The sequence below is a fragment of the Anolis sagrei genome, chromosome X (assembly GCF_037176765.1).
Source record: "Anolis sagrei isolate rAnoSag1 chromosome X, rAnoSag1.mat, whole genome shotgun sequence".
In the NCBI taxonomy this organism is placed as follows: Eukaryota; Metazoa; Chordata; class Lepidosauria; order Squamata; family Dactyloidae; genus Anolis; species Anolis sagrei.
In genome coordinates this window covers 20650374-20668530 of record NC_090034.1, presented here as the reverse complement: position 1 = coordinate 20668530, position 18157 = coordinate 20650374, and the positions used below count along the sequence as shown (strand labels likewise).

The window sequence follows — 18157 nt, the reverse complement described above, 5'->3', positions numbered from 1 at the left end:
AGAGTGTTTGAGGACCGGGACATCCGTAGGGATACCAAGGTGCTTGTTTATAGAGCTATTGTCCTCCCAACCCTGCTATATGCCTGTGAGACGTGGACTGTCTACAGACGCCACATGCAACTCCTGGAATGATTCCATCAGCGCTGCCTCCGGAAAATCCTGCAAATCTCTTGGGAAAACAGGCGGACAAACGTCAGCGTGCTGGAAGAAGCAAAGACCATCAGCATTGAAGCGATGGTCCTCCGCCATCAACTCTGCTGGACCGGCCATGTTGTCCGGATACCCGACCACCGTCTCCCAAAGCAGTTGCTCTACTCCGAACTTAAGAACGGAAAACGGAATGTTGGTGGACAGGAAAAGAGATTTAAAGATGGGCTCAAAGCCAAACCTTAAAAACTCTGGCATAGACACTGAGAACTGGGAAGCCCTGGCCCTTGAGCGCTCCAGCTGGAGGACAGCTGTGACCAGCAGTGCTGCAGAATTTGAAGAGGCACGAATGGAGGGCGAAAGGGAAAAGCGTGCCAAGAAGAAGGTGTGTCCAGCCAACCCTGACTGAGACCGCCTTCCACCTGGAAACCAATGTCCTCACTGCGGAAGAAGATGCAGAGCAAGAATAGGGCTCCACAGCCACATGCGGACCCACCAGAACACTGGAAGACAATCATCCTCGGAAAACGAGGGATCGCCTAAGTAAGTAAAGTAAGTAAGTATACTTATTAAAAACACATAGTTAAAATTAACACAAAAAATCATACAATGGGTAAATGTAAACCTTAAGCACAGAAACATTAAAATAGATTTAAATGCAAGACTTATAAAAAATACATAGAAAACCATTTTTAAAAACCCCTCTGTTAAACTACATAAAATTTAGCAAAATTAAGAATGAAAATCCGCGGACACAATACAGCGACGTTTGCTGTGTGTGACTTTTATTTCTGTAAACACCCAGATATGTGAAACCGTAAATAACTAGAAACATTTTGAAGTTTTACAAACACACCAAACTGTACGTGACATCACATTTCCCTTTTGAAACAGACAAAGAAGTGAATTCACATTATCCACAAAATTCAAAGCATGGGTTACGTTTAAGTAGCAAAACCAAAATGTCCTGCCATTTGTGATCATTATATCCTAAAATAGATTTCTCTTTTGCAATTAATAAAATATCATTCTCTCTCTCTCTCGTATGTATGTGTGTGTGTGTATGTCTATATATATATATATATATATATATATATATATATATATATATTAGGCCTGTCGGTTTCGTTTCGTTAATTCGTTATTTCGTATTAAAATCGTTATTTTTTGCATATCCGAAGCGATATCAAAACATATTTTTAAACCCGGAAGGGTTTAAAAATATTGAAGCAGCAGCCCCATGTATTTTACGAGCTGAAGCTCCGCTCGTTAATGGCATGGAGGCTGCTGCTGAGCGCGCCATCCGGCTCTGGCTCCTCCTCTTCCTCCGGAGCCCATTGGATGGCGCGCGCGCGCTCACAAGCGGCCTCCGCGCGCCATCCGGCTCTGGCTCCTGCGCCCCCCTCCTCCTCCTCCTCCTCTTCCTCCCAGCTGGAGGAGGAGGAGGAGGAGGGGGGCGCAGGAGCCGGAGCCCATTGGATGGCGCGCGCGGGCTCACAAGCGGCCTCCGCGCGCCATCCGGCTCTGGCTCCTCCTCTTCCTCCGGAGCCCATTGGATGGCGCGCGCGCGCTCACAAGCGGCCTCCGCGCGCCATCCGGCTCTGGCTCCTGCGCCCCCCTCCTTCCTTCCAGCTGGGAGGAAGAGGAGGAGGAGGAGGAGGAGGAGGGGGGCGCAGGAGCCGGAGCCCATTGGATGGCGCGCGCGGGCTCACAAGCGGCCTCCGCGCGCCATCCGGCTTGTGTGACTTTTCAGGGCTGTATGACCATGTTCCAGAAGCATTCTCTCCTGACATTTTGCCCACATCTATGGCAGGCATCCTCAGAGGTCTGTTGGAAACTAGGCAAATGGTGAGTTATATATCATCTAATATTATCTATGGAATGTCCAGGGTGGGAGAAAGCCATTCAATGCTAATCAAGGTGACCATTACTGCAACATTCACACTTAGCCTGTTTGATCAAGAAAAATTTTTTTTCTAAAATGTTTTGTAAATAATAACGAAAATTCGTAAATAACAAAACATTTTTTTGGAAAGTTTTGTAAATATTTTAAATATCGAAACAAAAAAACACCCCAATTAAGAATCGAATTTAGAAACAAATTTTTTCTTGATCAAACAGGCCTAATATATATATGCTTCTTATCCTTTATAGAATTCAGAAATCTAAAACATTCCCAAATCCAAGACAGTGACAGCAATTGTGACACCTTTGGTTTCTGATTCATGCACAAAAATATTTACAATATTGTATATAAAATAATCTCCGACGGTACTATAAGGTGCAGATATGAAACATAAATGGATTTTAAATCAATATAGGATACATTTGCAATTAATATCGAATAGAAATAAAAAATATTATTAATTGCATGATAATCAACACTCACAATCCAATGCCTGAGTTTCCTATGGAATGTATATAAATCTTTCCAAAATCAATGGGAATGTGACCTTCAAAGGACCAAAGCAGCCGTTCCATAGTGAGATTCAGGGCAGAGAAATATATTACAAATATTCATTTTACAATCTTAAAATAGAGGTCAAATGCATTGCCTTAGCTTTGAATTCTTGCATGGATTGGGCCCTTCCAAATTTAAGATTATAACCACATCTGCACTGTATAATTAATGCAATTTGACACCACTTTAGCTGCCATGGTTCAATGCTAGGGAAGCCTGGGAGTTGTAGTTTTGGTGCAGAAAAGGACTTTGCAAAACCCACACATATGGTATCATTGAGCCGTGGAAGTTAAGACAATGTCAAACTGCGTCAGTTCTACAGTGTGGAATTGACTCCAAAATCGCCAAAGTATTACGCGGAAGCTGCAATTCAAACAAAATTTTGCAAAAATAAGAAGGAAAGATCAACCCTTGTATCCAGGAAGTAATAAACAAGGACATCACAATATCAAGACATGCAGTGTTTCCTATAATATTTTGCTAATTTCATTTGCTATGTCTGGAAAATGGTCCCTGCTATGTATCAGTGTGACCGAAAAATCTCTCCCCAAATTGATGAAAGGCAAACGCGAAGAAATGGGGTGGATTTGGATTACTTTTGACCATTTTCTTCTGGTCTGTCTTGCGAGTTTCGGCGAGAATTTGGAAAGAAAAGATGTCGATGCAACAATGGCACACTGGCAGCTATGCATCCTGAGAAAACAACTTTGGAAGATTTTTTTCACCCGGTTTTTGGATAAAATAATGGTTGATGATGACCGCAGGCAGGTGCGTCTTCCTTACTGCGATTGCATCGCATATTGCACTGGAAATAATAAGTCACTGTCCGCTAAAGGGATCCCAAAGGAGGCAAGGAGGTGTGGACACGAAGGTAAAAAAGGTCTAGTGCAAAACAGCAATAGTTTCAAAAAAGGACAACAACGTCAAATCCAGGCTTTGGATTTCATTTAGAAAACAACCATCGCTATACAATATATTCAAGAACCTATCTACACAAAGGGAGAGGCAGACTTTCCTGCATGGATTTACCTGGACGAGTGTTGCAAAGCAATACTGAGATATATTAAATGAGAACAGCAAAGTCCACAAGTGAATGTAGAATTAATGTAGTTCGAGGTCATTTTCACTGCCAGGGCTCAATGCTATGGATTCCTGGGAGTTGTAGTTGTACCGAACTGCAGCTCCCACTGAGGGCTGAACTACAACTCCCATTGAGGGGCAAACTACAGTTCCCATTGAGGGGTGAACTACAGTAACCATTGAGGGACAAACTACAACTCCATTTAGGCCCAAACTACAATTCCCATTGAGGTCCAAACTCCATTGAGGGGTGAATTACGACTTCCATTGAGTGCCAAACTATAGCTCCTATTGAGTGCCAAACTACAGTTCCCATTGAGTGCCAAACTACAGCTCTAATTGAGCGCCGAATTACAATTCCATTGAGGGCTGAACTACAAATCCCATTGAGGGACGAACTCCAACTTCCATTGAGGGGCAAACTACGACTCCCATTGAGGGGCGATCTACAACTTCCATTGAGGAGCAAATTACAGCTCCCATTGAGGGCTGAACTACAACTCCCATTGAGGGGCAAACTACGACTCCCATTGAGGGGCGATCTACAACTTCCATTGAGGAGCAAATTACAGCTCCCATTGAGGGCTGAACTACAACTCCCATTGAGGGCTGAATTACAACTCCCATTGAGGGCCCAACTACAGCTCCCATTGAGGGGTGAACTACAGTTACCATTGAGGGACAAACTACAAATCCATTGAGGCCCAACTACAACTCCCATTGAGGTCCAAAATCCATTGAGGGGCAAACTACAGTTCCCATTGAGGCCGAACTACAATTCCCATTGAGTGACAAACTACAGCTCTAATTGAGCACCGAATTACAATTCCATTGAGGGCTGAACTACAAATCCCATTGAGGGGCAAACTATGAATTCTATTGAGGGCCAAACTACGACTCCCATTGAGAGGCGAACTACAACTTCCATTGAGGAGCAAATTACAGCTCCCATTGAGGCCGAACTAAAATTCCCATTGAGGACCAAACTACAACTCCCACTGTGCCATGGCAGTTAAAGTGGTGTCAAACAACATTCATTCTACAGTGTAGATGCAACCTGTTAGGCTTTTCCTCTTTTTGTTTGCAACCTTGAGCAGTAGTTTGCTCTGAAAAAAAAGCCAGGAATCGTATGCAATAGGAAAAGGACAGTTCAGGCCTCTGTTTTCCCTGAATAATCCAATCCACTGAAGTTAAAACGGCAAATGCAGAGGGACGGCTGTGCAAAGGAGTGTGCAAATTTACGCACAAAGTCTGTTTTTTTCCAAACAGGAGAGTGCAACTGACATGTTTTGTGATGAACACAAATTCTACACATTTGCAAAAATACTCCTGAACTACTCTATACCTGGATATAATTAGAAAACAATTGGCAGATACTGGGTGCAGTGAGGACCGGAAAGGGACATGCAGAAGCAAGGAGATAGGATCCGCATGCAAGGCAACCCCTCAGGTCCCATTTAAGGCACATTTCCAACCCCCCTTTTAACCCCAGAGATACTTCTTGTCTGAGCAACTGGTCGTTTTAGTAAGAACCTGAATCCATTCTGGGTTTTAGTCCAAACATGAGGGGATCTATCCAAGGTGCAAAATATAGTTCTACGCTTGTTGTGTTTTCACTTTCGTCTTGTGTATTTTATTATGTCTATGGTGCAATACATGTTTTTACGGCTGTATTTTAATTGTGTTGTAATATGTGCTTTGATAGATGGGTTTGACTATGTGGTGCCCAGCCTTGAGCTGGAAGGAGAGGCAGGCAATAAATATTAATTTAAATGTATGATTCTTATTTTAATATGTGTATGTTTTAAAGGTGATTTTTTCATGCAAATGTGTTGGGGAACAGTCATAAAAAGTAATAATAATAATAATTATTATTATTATTATTATTATTATTATCTTTTAATTCTTGACTCTGATAATTTAATATTTCTTTTAATGTATGTTTTAATATAAGCTTTTATAGATGTATATGACTATGCTGTGCTTTGCCTTGAGCCAAAAGGAGAGGTGGGTAATAAATTAAAATAAATAAACAGAAATAAAAATTATAATAATATTAATAATGATGTTATAGACCAGGATCTTTTAATTTGATCTCAGATATTTTAATATGTGTATTAAAATGCATATTTTTAGCACAGCAGGGCTAACCGCTAGCTGCAGTAAATATTGCCAATTGAAAGGTTGACAGTTCACGCCCAGGTCGGGGTGAGCTCCTGGACGTCAGCCCAGCTTCTGCCCACCTAGCAGATCGAATGTTCAATATCTACACAAAAGACCAGCCACTGCCAGAAGGGACAGAGAGTTTCATCTATGCTGATGATCGTGCCATTACCACTCAAGCAGGGAATTTTGAGATGGTTGAACAGAAGCTCTCTGAAGCTCTAGGTGCCCTTAATGCCCACTACAGGGAAAACCAGCTGATCCCTAATCCATTTAAAACACAGACATGTGCTTTTCATCTCAAGAACAGACAAGCATCCCGAGCTCTGAAGATCACCTGGGAAGGAATCCCACTGGAGCATTGCAGCGCACCCAAATACCTGGGAGTCACTCTGGACCATTCTCTGACCTACAAGAAGCACTGCCTGAACATCAAGCAAAAAGTGGGTGCTAGAAACAATATCATGCAAAAGCTGATTGGCACAACCTGGGGATCACAACCAGACACAGTGAAGACAGCTGCCCTTGCACTATGCTACTCTGCTGCTGAGTATGCATGCCCAGTGAGGAACACATCTCACCACACTAAAACAGTGGATGTGGCTCTTAATGAGACATGCCACATTATCACGGGGTGTCTGCGCCCTACACCACTGGAGAAATTACACTGCTTAGCCGGTATTGCACCACCTGACAACCGCCGGGAAGTAGCAGCCAATAGTGAAAGGACCAAGGCAGAGACATCTCCAGCTCATCCCCTGTTTGGGTATCAGCCAGCATGTCAACGACTTAAATCGAAAAATAGTTTTCTAAGATCTACAGAGACACCCGCTGGAACACCTCAGCAAGCGAGAGTCCAAAAGTGGCAGGCTCAAACCCAGAACCCCAACCAATGGCTGATACCAAATGAGAGACTCCCCCCTGGGCACACAGAGGACTGGGCGACTTGGAAGGTGCTGAACAGACTGTGCTCTGGCACCACGAGATGCAGAGCCAACCTCAAGAAATGGGGCTACAAAGTGGAATCCACAACATGCGAGTGTGGAGAAGAGCAAACCACTGACCACCTGCTGCAATGCAACCCGAGCCCTGTCACATGCACAATGGAGGACCTTCTTGCAGCAACACCAGAAGCACTCCAAGTGGCCAGATACTGGCCAAAGGACATTTAATCAACTACCAAGCTTGCAAATTTTGTATTTTGTCTGTTTGTTTGTTTTGTTCTGTTAGAAATGTAATACAATTGACTGGTTGCCCTGACACGACAAATAAAAGCAGATCAAAAACAGCAATGTGACTAGATAAATAAAAAGTAAAGGTCAAGGTTTCCCCTTCACATTAAGTCTAGTCATGTCCAACTCTGGGATGGTGCTCATCTCTATTTCTAAGCCAAAGAGCCAGTGTTGCCCGTAGCCGCCTCCAAGGTCATGTGGGCGACATGACTGCATGGAGCACTGTTACCTCCCCGCTGGAGTATCTATTGATCTACTCACATTTGCATGTTTTCGAACTGCTAGGTTGGCAGAAGCTGGGGCTAACAGCAGGAGCTTATCTTGCTCCCCGGATTCGAACTTACTACCTTTCGGTCAGCAAGTTCAGCAGCTCACCAGTTTAACCCACTGTGCCACCAGGGGACTCAAGTAGATAAATTGGTATCGCTTTAAAAGCAGGGAGGTAATAAAGGTGCCCATAAAAGACATACCAACAATTCGATTGGGAGGCAGCTATGGATATACTCAGCATGGAAGATGGAGCAACAGCACCCCCTTGTGGCCAGAGTTGACCACAGCATTCAAATGTAGGAGATGTAAAAAAGCCTGTATATCTGTTTATGGATTGTTTGTCCTGTCAATTGTATAATGGCTTTGAATGTTTGCCTATATGTGTTCTGTATAAAGTTTGTACGGTGCTCTGATTCCCCATGGGGTGAGAAGAGCGGGATAGAGATTATGTAAATAAATAAATATGTATTTTCAGTTTTGATATGTGCTTTTATAGCTGTGTCTGGCTATGTGGTACCTCGCCTTTAGCCAAAAGAAGAGGTGGATAAGATATTAAATTCTAATAACAACAATAATAATAATATAGATAAGGATCCTTTAATTTTTTGTCTTCTGTATTTTATAGATATATATGACTATGTGGTGCCCCAACCCGATGATGACTATTATTATTATCATATTTTTTTCCTATCCATTGCTCCCATCAACGTGATATCTTGGTCAATACTCATGATTTTTAAACTGATTTTAATGTATGGTATATATTGTATTTGTTTGTATATGTTTGCTGTGGCATTGAATTATTGCCAATTTGGAAGCTGCTCTGAGTCAGTCCCTTTCAGGGTTGAGCTAGAGCGGAGTAAAAATACAATAAATAAATAAATAAATAAATAAATACTTTAGATGAGTAAAAGGCGGCTAACCGTCAATAAAAATGGCCCGTGTTAAAAACCGTAAATGGATCCAAATCTTGGGTCTCGAATCAGGAACATTTGGGGTCCATTTGGAGACAGATTGAGGTGCAAAAGGGATATGAGACCACTGTCATGTCAGAATAAGCCAAATGATGCTTCCTCATTCTGGGGCCCACTCTGCCAGCCATTCCCGGCATTGGGTCCCTTGCTCTTCTGTCTCGGGGGCTTCCTGCGGTGCTTCGGGTTTGGGGTTTTGGGGCCCATCCGCCTTGCGCCCCATTCCTTCTGCCCAGGCACTCTTCTCTTTCAGGCACTGGATCAGGTCGTCCAGCTGGCACACGGTCTGCTGCGGCGCCCAATGACCATCCAAAGCAGGCACAAAGGGGTCCGGGGCGCTGACCTCGACCAGCTCCTTGGCAGTGGGGATGCGCAAGTAATAGGCATGGAGCATCATGCGGAAGGGACCGCCGTCCGTCTTCAGGCTGTAGGTGAAGTCGCCCACAATGGGGTGCCCCACAGCACTGCAGTGGACCCGCAGCTGGTGCGTCCGGCCTGGGGAAAGCGAAAGAGATAACATTCTATATCTATATCTATTAGGCTTGTGTAAAACAATCAGAAGTTTCGGAAATCAGAAGAAAATTAGAAGTTTTGTAAGTTGGAAGCCACACCTGAAGTGTTTGCGTGGCCCACACCAAATATTTTAGAATTCAAAGTATCAAAACATTTATTTCGGTCATTGACCAGCACAGGAAATAGTGTCACATTTCCTTACAAACCTGGCATGTTTGGTACATTAAAAATATAAATACAACTACTAAAAACACAATATGGGTGAGGGAGCAGAAGGGGAAACAGGGTAAAAACATACAATGCCCAGATCCATCACCAAATTGTAGATTCAGGGAAGACGATTACTGGACACACAGTTGACTTTTGGAACTACTCATTCCCTGGCGGATTTTGTATGCTGCTGCACAAAACCTTGCGACATTGTAGGTTGTAGCTGAATTAGTATCCGCAAGTAGCAGGGAGGTATAAAATTGTCCTGAATGGCCTGGGTGCTTGTCTATCAGGGGTAAGATAAGCCTGGCACGGGTATCCCTGTAGAACGGACACTGAAGGAGCACATGTTCTATTGTTTCTACATGACCCGAGTCACAGGGGCAGAGTCTCTCTGGGAAAGGGATCTTCCGGTAGCGGCCTTCGAGTACAGCTGATGGGAGAGCGTGGCATCGGGCCAGGGTGAAAGCCCTCCGATGAATAGGAACCTCTAAGTATGTTAAATATGCCATAGGGGAGGCAAGGTATCTGCTGTCTTCACTGACAAGAAAGGTTGGAGCCGAGGCCAGATCTAGTTGGCGCTCTGTGTCTGTGATACGTTGTTTAATAAGTGCTTTGGCTTGATTGTAATCCATAGCTAATAGTAGACCTGGAGAAAATCCCAACGAGGAGATTTTGGATGCTACCGCCTGCTTCCATGTGGATTGGAAGTCATCCTCCATGGTTAGTGGGGCAAGGCCAAGGGGTGCACGGGACAGTCTGAGCCAGAGGTTAAGTATGGCCACCCACACCCTGGCCTCCACTCTCATAAAACCCGTCTCTAGTCGCAGGGTGGCATTAGAAACACATTTAGGTACCTGCAAGGCCGATCTCAGAAACTTGGACTGAACCACCTCTAATGGGGCAAAACTGGGGAAGGGGCCCAGCTGAGCCCCATACAAGAGTTGGGCTAATGACTTGGCTTCAAACAGCTTCAGCGCTGCCGGAGTGAAGTGGCCCCCTCTTGTCCTGAGATATTTAAGAATGGCAATTGAGTTCCCCTGCGCGGTGTTGGATACTTGATCCCCATGAGCTCTTCTGCTACCATTAGATTGGAAAACTACACCTAGATATTTGAAGGATGTAACTTGTTCAATTTTACAACCATCTATGCTCCAAGAGTAAGTCCTGGGCCTATTAGCGAAAGCCATGATTTTGGTTTTATTGTAATTGAGTTGGAGCTGATCTGTGTTGCAATGTTGTATTAATGCTCTCAAAGCTCTTTTGAGCCCAATGAGTGTTCTAGAGAGTACAGCAGCATCATCTGCATAAAGCAGGATGGAGATGTGTCTTCCCGCCAGCTTTGGGGGGTGGAAGTCCATGTTTTGAAGCTGGTCCACTATGGAGTTTATATAGAAGTTGAACAGCAAAGGGGCCAGAATGCAGCCTTGCTTGACACCCTTGCATGTTTCAACAGCCTCAGTGAGGTGGCCCTGTGGGTTGCATCTTACTTTGAGTGTGGTCTTTTCATGAAGTTGGCGTATTAGATATAATAGACGGCGATCAATTGTAGAACTCTCCAGTTTTTCCCAAAGTTTAACTCGTGAGATGGAATCAAATGCTGCTTTAAAGTCAATAAAAGCAGCATACAGTGAGGTTATGTTTTGAGAGGAATATTTTTCCACAAGGTGTTGCAGCACTAGGCACTGATCTATGGTGGATCGACCTTCCCTGAATCCAGCTTGCTCCTCAGCTAATATGCTTTCTTGTTCCAACCAATCTTGGAGTTTCCATTGTAGATGTCTAGCATATAGCTTGCTGATAGTGTTAAGGAGGCTGATTGGTCGATAGTTCGCAGGATCATCCTTTTTCCCTTTCTTTTTATAGATTTTAGAATTGAAACTTACCCCATACTTTTCATTTTAGTTTTGTAAATCTTAGAAGGCTCCCTGGGTGCCGTGCCAAAAGATCTCAGCCGGCATTTGGAAACAATAAACATCGACAAAATCGCGATCTGTCAACTGCTTACTTGGATCTGCGCGCATCATTCAAAAATACATCACACAGTCCTAGACGCTTGGGAAGTGTTCGACTTGTGATTTTGTGATACGAAATCCAGCATATAGATCTCATTTGCTTTGACATACTGTGCTTTTGTGTCAGTAAAATAATAATAATAATAATAATAATAATAATAATAATAATAATAATAAGCCTTACTTATACCCTGCCCCCTCTCCCTGAAGGGAAGTCTATGGCTTCACAATACATTTAAGTATAGATATATAAGGGAACGGGATCCAGGAATTCTAGTATACATTTCTAAACTAAATTGACAGCAGTATAAAGAGATTCCATCTATTAAAAAGGACATATTTTCTGTAAGAGCTATATGTTGGCTCAATGCTTTACTTTGGAGGGTGCTGGATTCTCAATTGTGGGAGTCTATCAAGAGGAGTTGCATTACTTGCACATAACTACATGGTGGGGGAGTTGGACAAGATGACCTTTGGTGTCCCTTCCAACTCTATGTCCGTTACAGTACTCAATGTAATACCTAAACATAAAATTCTTTTACCGGTCAGCGGCTGCAGGAGAACCTTGCTCACGGGGTCACCGCTATAGAGCCCATGCTCAAGGACCGTCAGCTCTGTTTGGCAAGGCTTGGGGTTTTCGCACCCTGTTCGGAAAAAAATAGGGATTGTGATCCTATGCAATAAACATACAAATAATTTTGCACAGAGCTCACCAAGGGTTTTCTACCTTCGGTGCCTTCAATGCACATCATGTGGGTCATTCCCTCGGTGGTGTTCTTCCCAATGGCATATTCAATGGTTAGTTTTGCTTCCTGGACATGGCCCCGCACCTGCCCAGGAAAAGACCAAAATGGACACATTCCACGTTTGATAAAGGAGAATATCAGCTGGCAATTTGCAGTATTTCTCAACCCTCCTTATGCCGCAACCCCTAAATACAGTTCCTCATGTTGAGGTGACCCCCAGCCATAACATTAATTTTTTTGCTACTTCTTAACTGTAATTTTGCTCCTGTTATGAAATATCTAATATGCAGGATGTGTTTTCATTTACTGAACCAAATTTGGCACAAATACCTAATATGCCCAAATTTGAATACTGATGGAGTTGAGTTTGTCATTTGGGAGTTATAGTTGCTGGGATTTATAGTTCACCTACAATCAAAAGCATTCTAAACTCCACCAACAATGGAATTAAACCAAACCTGGCACACAGAACTCCCATGGCCAATAGAAAATACTGGAAGAGTTTGGTGGGCATTGACCTTGAGTTTGGGAGCTGTAGTTCACCTACATCTAGAGAGCACTGTGGACTCAAACAATGATGGATCTGGACCAAACTTGGCACAGATCCTCAATATGCCCAAATGTGAACACTGGTGGAGTTTGGGGAAATGAGACTTGACATTTGGGAGTTGTAGCTGCCGGGATTGATAGTTTACCTACAATCAAAGAGTATTATGAACCCCACCAACGATAGAATTGGGCTAAACTTTCCACACAGAACCCCAACAAACAACAGAAAATACTGTGTTTTCTGATGGTCTTAGGTGACCCCTCTGACACCCCTCGCAACCCCTCCAGGGGTCCCGACCCCCAGGTTGAGAAACACTGTGCTAAGGGGTTATGGGAGTTATAGTTTTCAAAGGCCACCTCTACCAAAGTATTGCGAACTACAGCTCCCAGTGCTACATAGCATTGAGCCAGGCCAGAGAAAGAGGAATCCAACTCTATACATTCGCTAGTTTAGATGCACCCTTTGTTATGATAATGCTTCTCTTTGCATGCAGCTGGAGTTCTTTGTATCTGTCTTTCATTTCTATTGAATGCTTGTGTTTTCCTTTTTTTAGATCTTGCCTTTGTATATCTTGATCTACATAGATCTAGATATATAGATATAGATCAGGCCAACTTAATACCTCCCTAGATAGATTGATAGTCCATCCTCCAGGAAATAAAGCCTGGCTGCTCATTGGAGGGAAGGATACTAGAGACAAAGTTGAAGTACTTTGGCCACATCATGAGGAGACAGCAAAGCCTAGAGAAGACAATTATGCTGGGGAAAGTGGAAGGCAAAAGGAAGAGGGGCCGACCAAGGGCAAGATGGATGGATGGCATCCTTGAAGTGACTGGACTGACCTTGAAGGAGCTGGGGGTGGTGACGGCCGACAGGGAGCTCTGGCGTGGGCTGGTCCATGAGGTCACGAAGAGTCGGAGACAACTGAACGAATGAACAACAACAAGATAGATTGATATATAGATAGATAGATATAGATATAGATATTTAGATATAGTGCTGGCTGGGACCTCCCTCCCAATATATACAGCTATAAATATAGATATATGTGTGTGTGTGTGTGTATATATATATATATATATATACACACACACACACACACAGAGCGAAAGAGAGAGAGAGAGAGAGAGAGAGAGAGATCAGGCTGACTTAATACCTCCCTACAGATATAAATATAGATAGATATAAAGATTAGGCAAACTTAATACCTCCCTATATATATAGATATAGATATTATTTAGATATAGAACAGGCTAGGACTTAATACCCCCCAATATATATAGCTATAGCTATAGGCCCTACAGATATAAATATAGATAGATATAAAGATCAAGCCAACTTAATACCACCCTATATATAGAGAGAGAGAGATTTAGATATAGAACAGGCTAAGTCTTAGTACCTTCCAATACATTTAGCTATAGCCATAGCTATACATATATATAGAGAGAGAGAGAGAACGAGAGAGAGATCAGGCTGACTTAATACCTCCCTACAGATATAAATATAGATAGATATATAGATATTATTTATTTATTTATTTACTTTATTTATATACCGCTTTTCTCAGCCCTCAGGCGACTCAAAGCGGTGAACATCAATACAAACATCACGAGACAAGTATAGGGCAATTAAAAACAATTGTAACATAAATCATTAAAGCCGATCAGGCTCCTTAGCACTATGATGGCACAACCGGGAAGATTAAGGGAAAACTATATGTGTCTGGCTATTTTCCCAGTGACCATCGGTATGCCCTATATGTACTTTAATTCCCCCAAAATAAAACTCTAGAGACAAGACTAAAATTCACCAATTAAGTTTACTAAACAATCAAGATGAATCAAACCGAGGTATACAAAGGTGCAGTTTGATTATGATGGTATAGAATTAGAATAATAAGGAACAGGTATAAGGTATAACTGAGGTAAATATAACTCTAAGTTCTATGTGACATGTACTATCTACGAACTCTGGGGCATGTATGTACTATGTAATCTATAAGGCAAATATAACTATTCTACGAGGCAAATATATTCTGATCTACAAGGCATACACTTCTATACTCTTTGGATAAACACTATCTATATTCTTCTATATGGAGGCATGTACATCTATATTCTATGGAAAATACATCTATAAACTCTGGGACATGTACTGCTTAGGTCTTTGGCATGTACATCTATAAACTTTGGTCTCTGAGGCAAATATGTGCTAAGAATGGCCTGTTCAGACTGCTAAGCCAGACCAGACACGTTCTGGCTAACTACTAAAACTATGTCCAAAAGAATGGAGCCAAAAAGTCTTTCACCAGGCTCTGAGGCAGAATGGGCTGAACCACCAGAGCTCGGCCTCTAGGGGGAGCCTAAGCTCCTACTCTAAAACTTAGCAGAATGGAACAGTCCAACTCCAGGGAGCAAACAGAGGGGAGTAAAAACTAGGCCGAGATTTCACAATCAGTATAACAATCATTAGCGCCTCAACAGTAAAATCAGAATCCAGTCTCATCATCCATTATTCCATATTCCTATGTTCAATTACACTGTTTAATCAAATGCTTGTTCGAACAGCTAGGTCTTCACTTTCCCCCGAAACGCCAGCAGGGAGGGGGCCGATCTGATATCTGCAGGCAGGGTGTTCCACAGCCGAGGGGCCACCACTGAAGAGGCCCTGTCTCGTCCCCGCCAAGCACGCCTGTGATGCAGGCGGGACAGAGAGCAGGGCCTCCCCAGGTGATCTTAGTGTCCTAGCCGGTTCATAGGAGGAGATGCGTTCGGAGAGGTAAGTAGGGCCAGAACCGTTTATATGAAGATCAGGCCTACTTAATACCTCCCTACATATATATAGATATACATCGATATAAATATATAGACATAGAGCAGGCCAACTTAATACCTCCCTGTAGATATAGATATATAGATATATAGGTATAGATTAGGCTGACTTAATACCTCTCTCTATATATAGATATATAGATATAGATCAGGCCAACTTAAAACCTCCATACACACACAGAGAAAGATATAAATAGATAATTATAGATCAGGTCAACTTAATACTGCCCTATATATATAGATAGACATATATGTATATAGATATAATAATAATAATAATAATAAATAAATAAATAAATAAATAAAAACTTTATTTATACCCCACCACCATCTCCCCAAAGGGGACTCAGAGCGGCTTACATGGGGCCAAGCCCGAACAAGAATTACAATATAAGAATACAAATTGCAATAAAATAAGCAACATAACATTAAGATATGGAAGGAGATGCCTTGTAGGTGAAAACCTGCACCTTGAATTGGGACCGGATATAGATATGTAGCTATAGATCAGGCCATCTTAATACCACCCTATAAATATATAGGGGGGGGGGGCATGTAGATACCTGCCATTCAAGTAGACACGGAGATCTTAAAGCTGAGGGCTGCTTACCAGAGCAAGGTAGGCTTTGGTCACCATCCGCTCCTTGAAACACTTGTATGCGCTGCCAGCCGCAGCTTTGTTGAGGGCCACACATAATGCGCCGCTGGTGGAGAAGTCCAACTGGTGGCAAAACCTAAAAGAACAAGAGAAGTTGCATTTCTGCCAGTTGCCCCTCTTCAACCATGAAGAACAGAATTGCACGATCCAACCAGGACCACACTGGTGCATTTCATTTCGTTGCTACCCATATTTTATTACTTCCCTGTACTATATGGCAGTGTAGATGGGACCTAAGAGCTAAGACCCAATGCCTGCTTTGTTGCTTCTCCTCTACCACTGAGTCCAAATCTACACTGCCATATAATCCAGTTTCTGATCCCATATTATCCGTTTGAACTGGATTATATGGCAGTGTAGTCATCTAATCCAGTAGAAATCAGATAATCCGGAATCAGATATGATATGGCAGTATAGATGCTCAATGCTATGAAATCACGGGAGTTATAGACGGACAAGGTCTTTCGCCATTCTCAACGAACTACAACTCCCAAGATGCTGCAACACTGAAATGCGGCAGATTTTGTAATGTGGATTATAGAATGTTATAATAGATCTCTGGCTGGATCTATATTGCCCTATATCCCATGATCTGATCCCAGATATCTGCTTTAAATTGGATTGTGTGAGTCTACACTGCCAGAGAATCTGGGATAAAAAAATAATCTGGGATCAGATCCTGGGGTATAGAGCAGTACGGAAGGGGCCTCAAAGACCGTTCTGTCCAACCTCCAGCCATGCAAGGATACACAATCAAAGTACTCCCAACAGATGGCCATCAAGTTCAGAGTGATCTGAGAGATGAATTTTTTTCGGTTGGAGAACCTGATTGTTTTATACTCACCGAAAGCCATAATAAGTGTCCGGGTCAGCCAGCTCCGGGAAGCGGTGCTTCAGCTGGCTCTGGAGGGTGAGCTTTTCGTACCACATCTTGCTGTCAATGCGGACGTCCCAGTGCTTGTTGACCACAATGAAGTCTGCGCTTTGATACAGGATGGAGAGGTTGTCCAGGCTGACCGGCTCCATGGCAGGGAATGCTAAAGAGAAAAGACTTCCACGCTCAGCCCCAAAAATATGTGGGGTCTACACTCTGCACATGCTCACTGGCATTCATTTCCAATTTAAAAACATTTAGATTTTGCAGTGAGCACAGCCCTCTGCACATGCTCATTGCCCATGATTTCCAAGTTTAAACATTTGGGATTTTGCAATGGGAGGAACTCAGCACTCTGCACATACTTAGCAGAACTCATTTCCATGCTAAAAACAGTTGGGTTCTGTAATGGGCTCAGCACTCTGCACATGTTCATTGGAAGTCATTTCCATACTAAAAAATAGATTTTGCAATGGGATGAGCTCAGCACTCCACGTGTGCTCACTGAACAGCTAGGTCTTCACTTTCCCCCGAATGCTGAAACATTTAGAATTTGCAATGGGAAGAGCTCAGCCCTCTGTACATGCTCATTGGCACTCAATTCAAAGTAGAAAACATTTGGGTTTTTCAATGGTAAGAGCTCAGAGCTCCACACATCCTCAGTGGAAGTCACTTCATGCTAAAAAAAAGTTGGGTTCTGCAATGGAAAGAGCTCAGCCCTCTGCACATGCTCATTGGCACTCACTTCCAAGTGAAAAACGTTTGGGTTTTGCAATGGGAAGAGCTCAGCACTCTGCACGTGCTCATTGGGACTCATTTCCAAGCTAAAAACATTTAGGTTTTGCATATTGTCAGCGACTGGATCACCCTTTTCCTTCCCAGTTAAAATTAATGCTTCTTGACACTGCTCTGGCTTAATGCTCTGGATTCCTGGGAGCTGTAGTTTGGCAAGATTATTTTGCCTTTCTCTGTATAAGATGATGCTCCACCAAACTCTTAACTCCCCTGATTCCATAGCATTCAGACATGACAAAGTGGTGTCAATGACCATTAATCCTACAGTGTAGATGCAGCCCCAGTTTGAATGCTAGGAAATCCTGGGATTTGTAGTTTTGCAAGGCCTTGAGCCTTCTCTACCTCACCAAACTTCAACTCCCAGGATCCTATGGCATTTCAAGTGGGGTCAAGCTACATTGTTTCTACAATGCAGAGGCACCCTGAGAGTCCACTGTATCAAATGCCTTGAAAACTACAACTCCCAGCATCCCCTTCGTGCGTTCCCCACAACCAAGACACTCACCTGCGTGACTTTTTTGCAGGGCTGTTTTTTTTAAGAGCAAGAAGTTAAGGAAGGCAGGCAGGCTGGTGCTACATTGCAAAGCATTGCATTTGCAGCTTGCAGTGGAATCCCCGGGCCCGGGCAGGTCAGGTGG

General features: G+C 43.0%; 1 protein-coding gene across 1 annotated transcript; it reads right to left on the bottom strand.

Moving 5' to 3' along the window:
• Nucleotides 1-1822: 1822 nt before the first annotated feature.
• RPUSD1 (RNA pseudouridine synthase domain containing 1) lies at nt 1823-18154 on the bottom strand. Its single transcript, XM_060786534.2, has 6 exons — nt 18025-18154; nt 16695-16887; nt 15803-15926; nt 11790-11892; nt 11605-11706; nt 1823-8819 (listed from the first exon to the last, which is right to left on the bottom strand). Exons 2-6 carry the CDS (start codon nt 16874-16876, stop codon nt 8428-8430), a joined length of 903 nt encoding a protein of 300 aa, XP_060642517.2. The 5' UTR covers nt 16877-16887; nt 18025-18154; the 3' UTR covers nt 1823-8427.
• Between the last annotated feature and the right edge of the window lie 3 nt (nt 18155-18157).

Coding starts and splice junctions, on each gene's coding strand:
- RPUSD1 (XM_060786534.2), bottom strand. CDS start 16,876: ATGGAGCCGGTCAGCCTGGACAACCTCTCCATCCTGTATCAAAGCGCA. Junction 11,707..11,789: donor GTGCATTGAAGGCACCGAAG/GTAGAAAACCCT, acceptor TTTTCCGAACAG/GGTGCGAAAACCCCAAGCCT. Junction 8,820..11,604: donor TCTCCTGCAGCCGCTGACCG/GTAAAAGAATTT, acceptor CGCTTTCCCCAG/GCCGGACGCACCAGCTGCGG.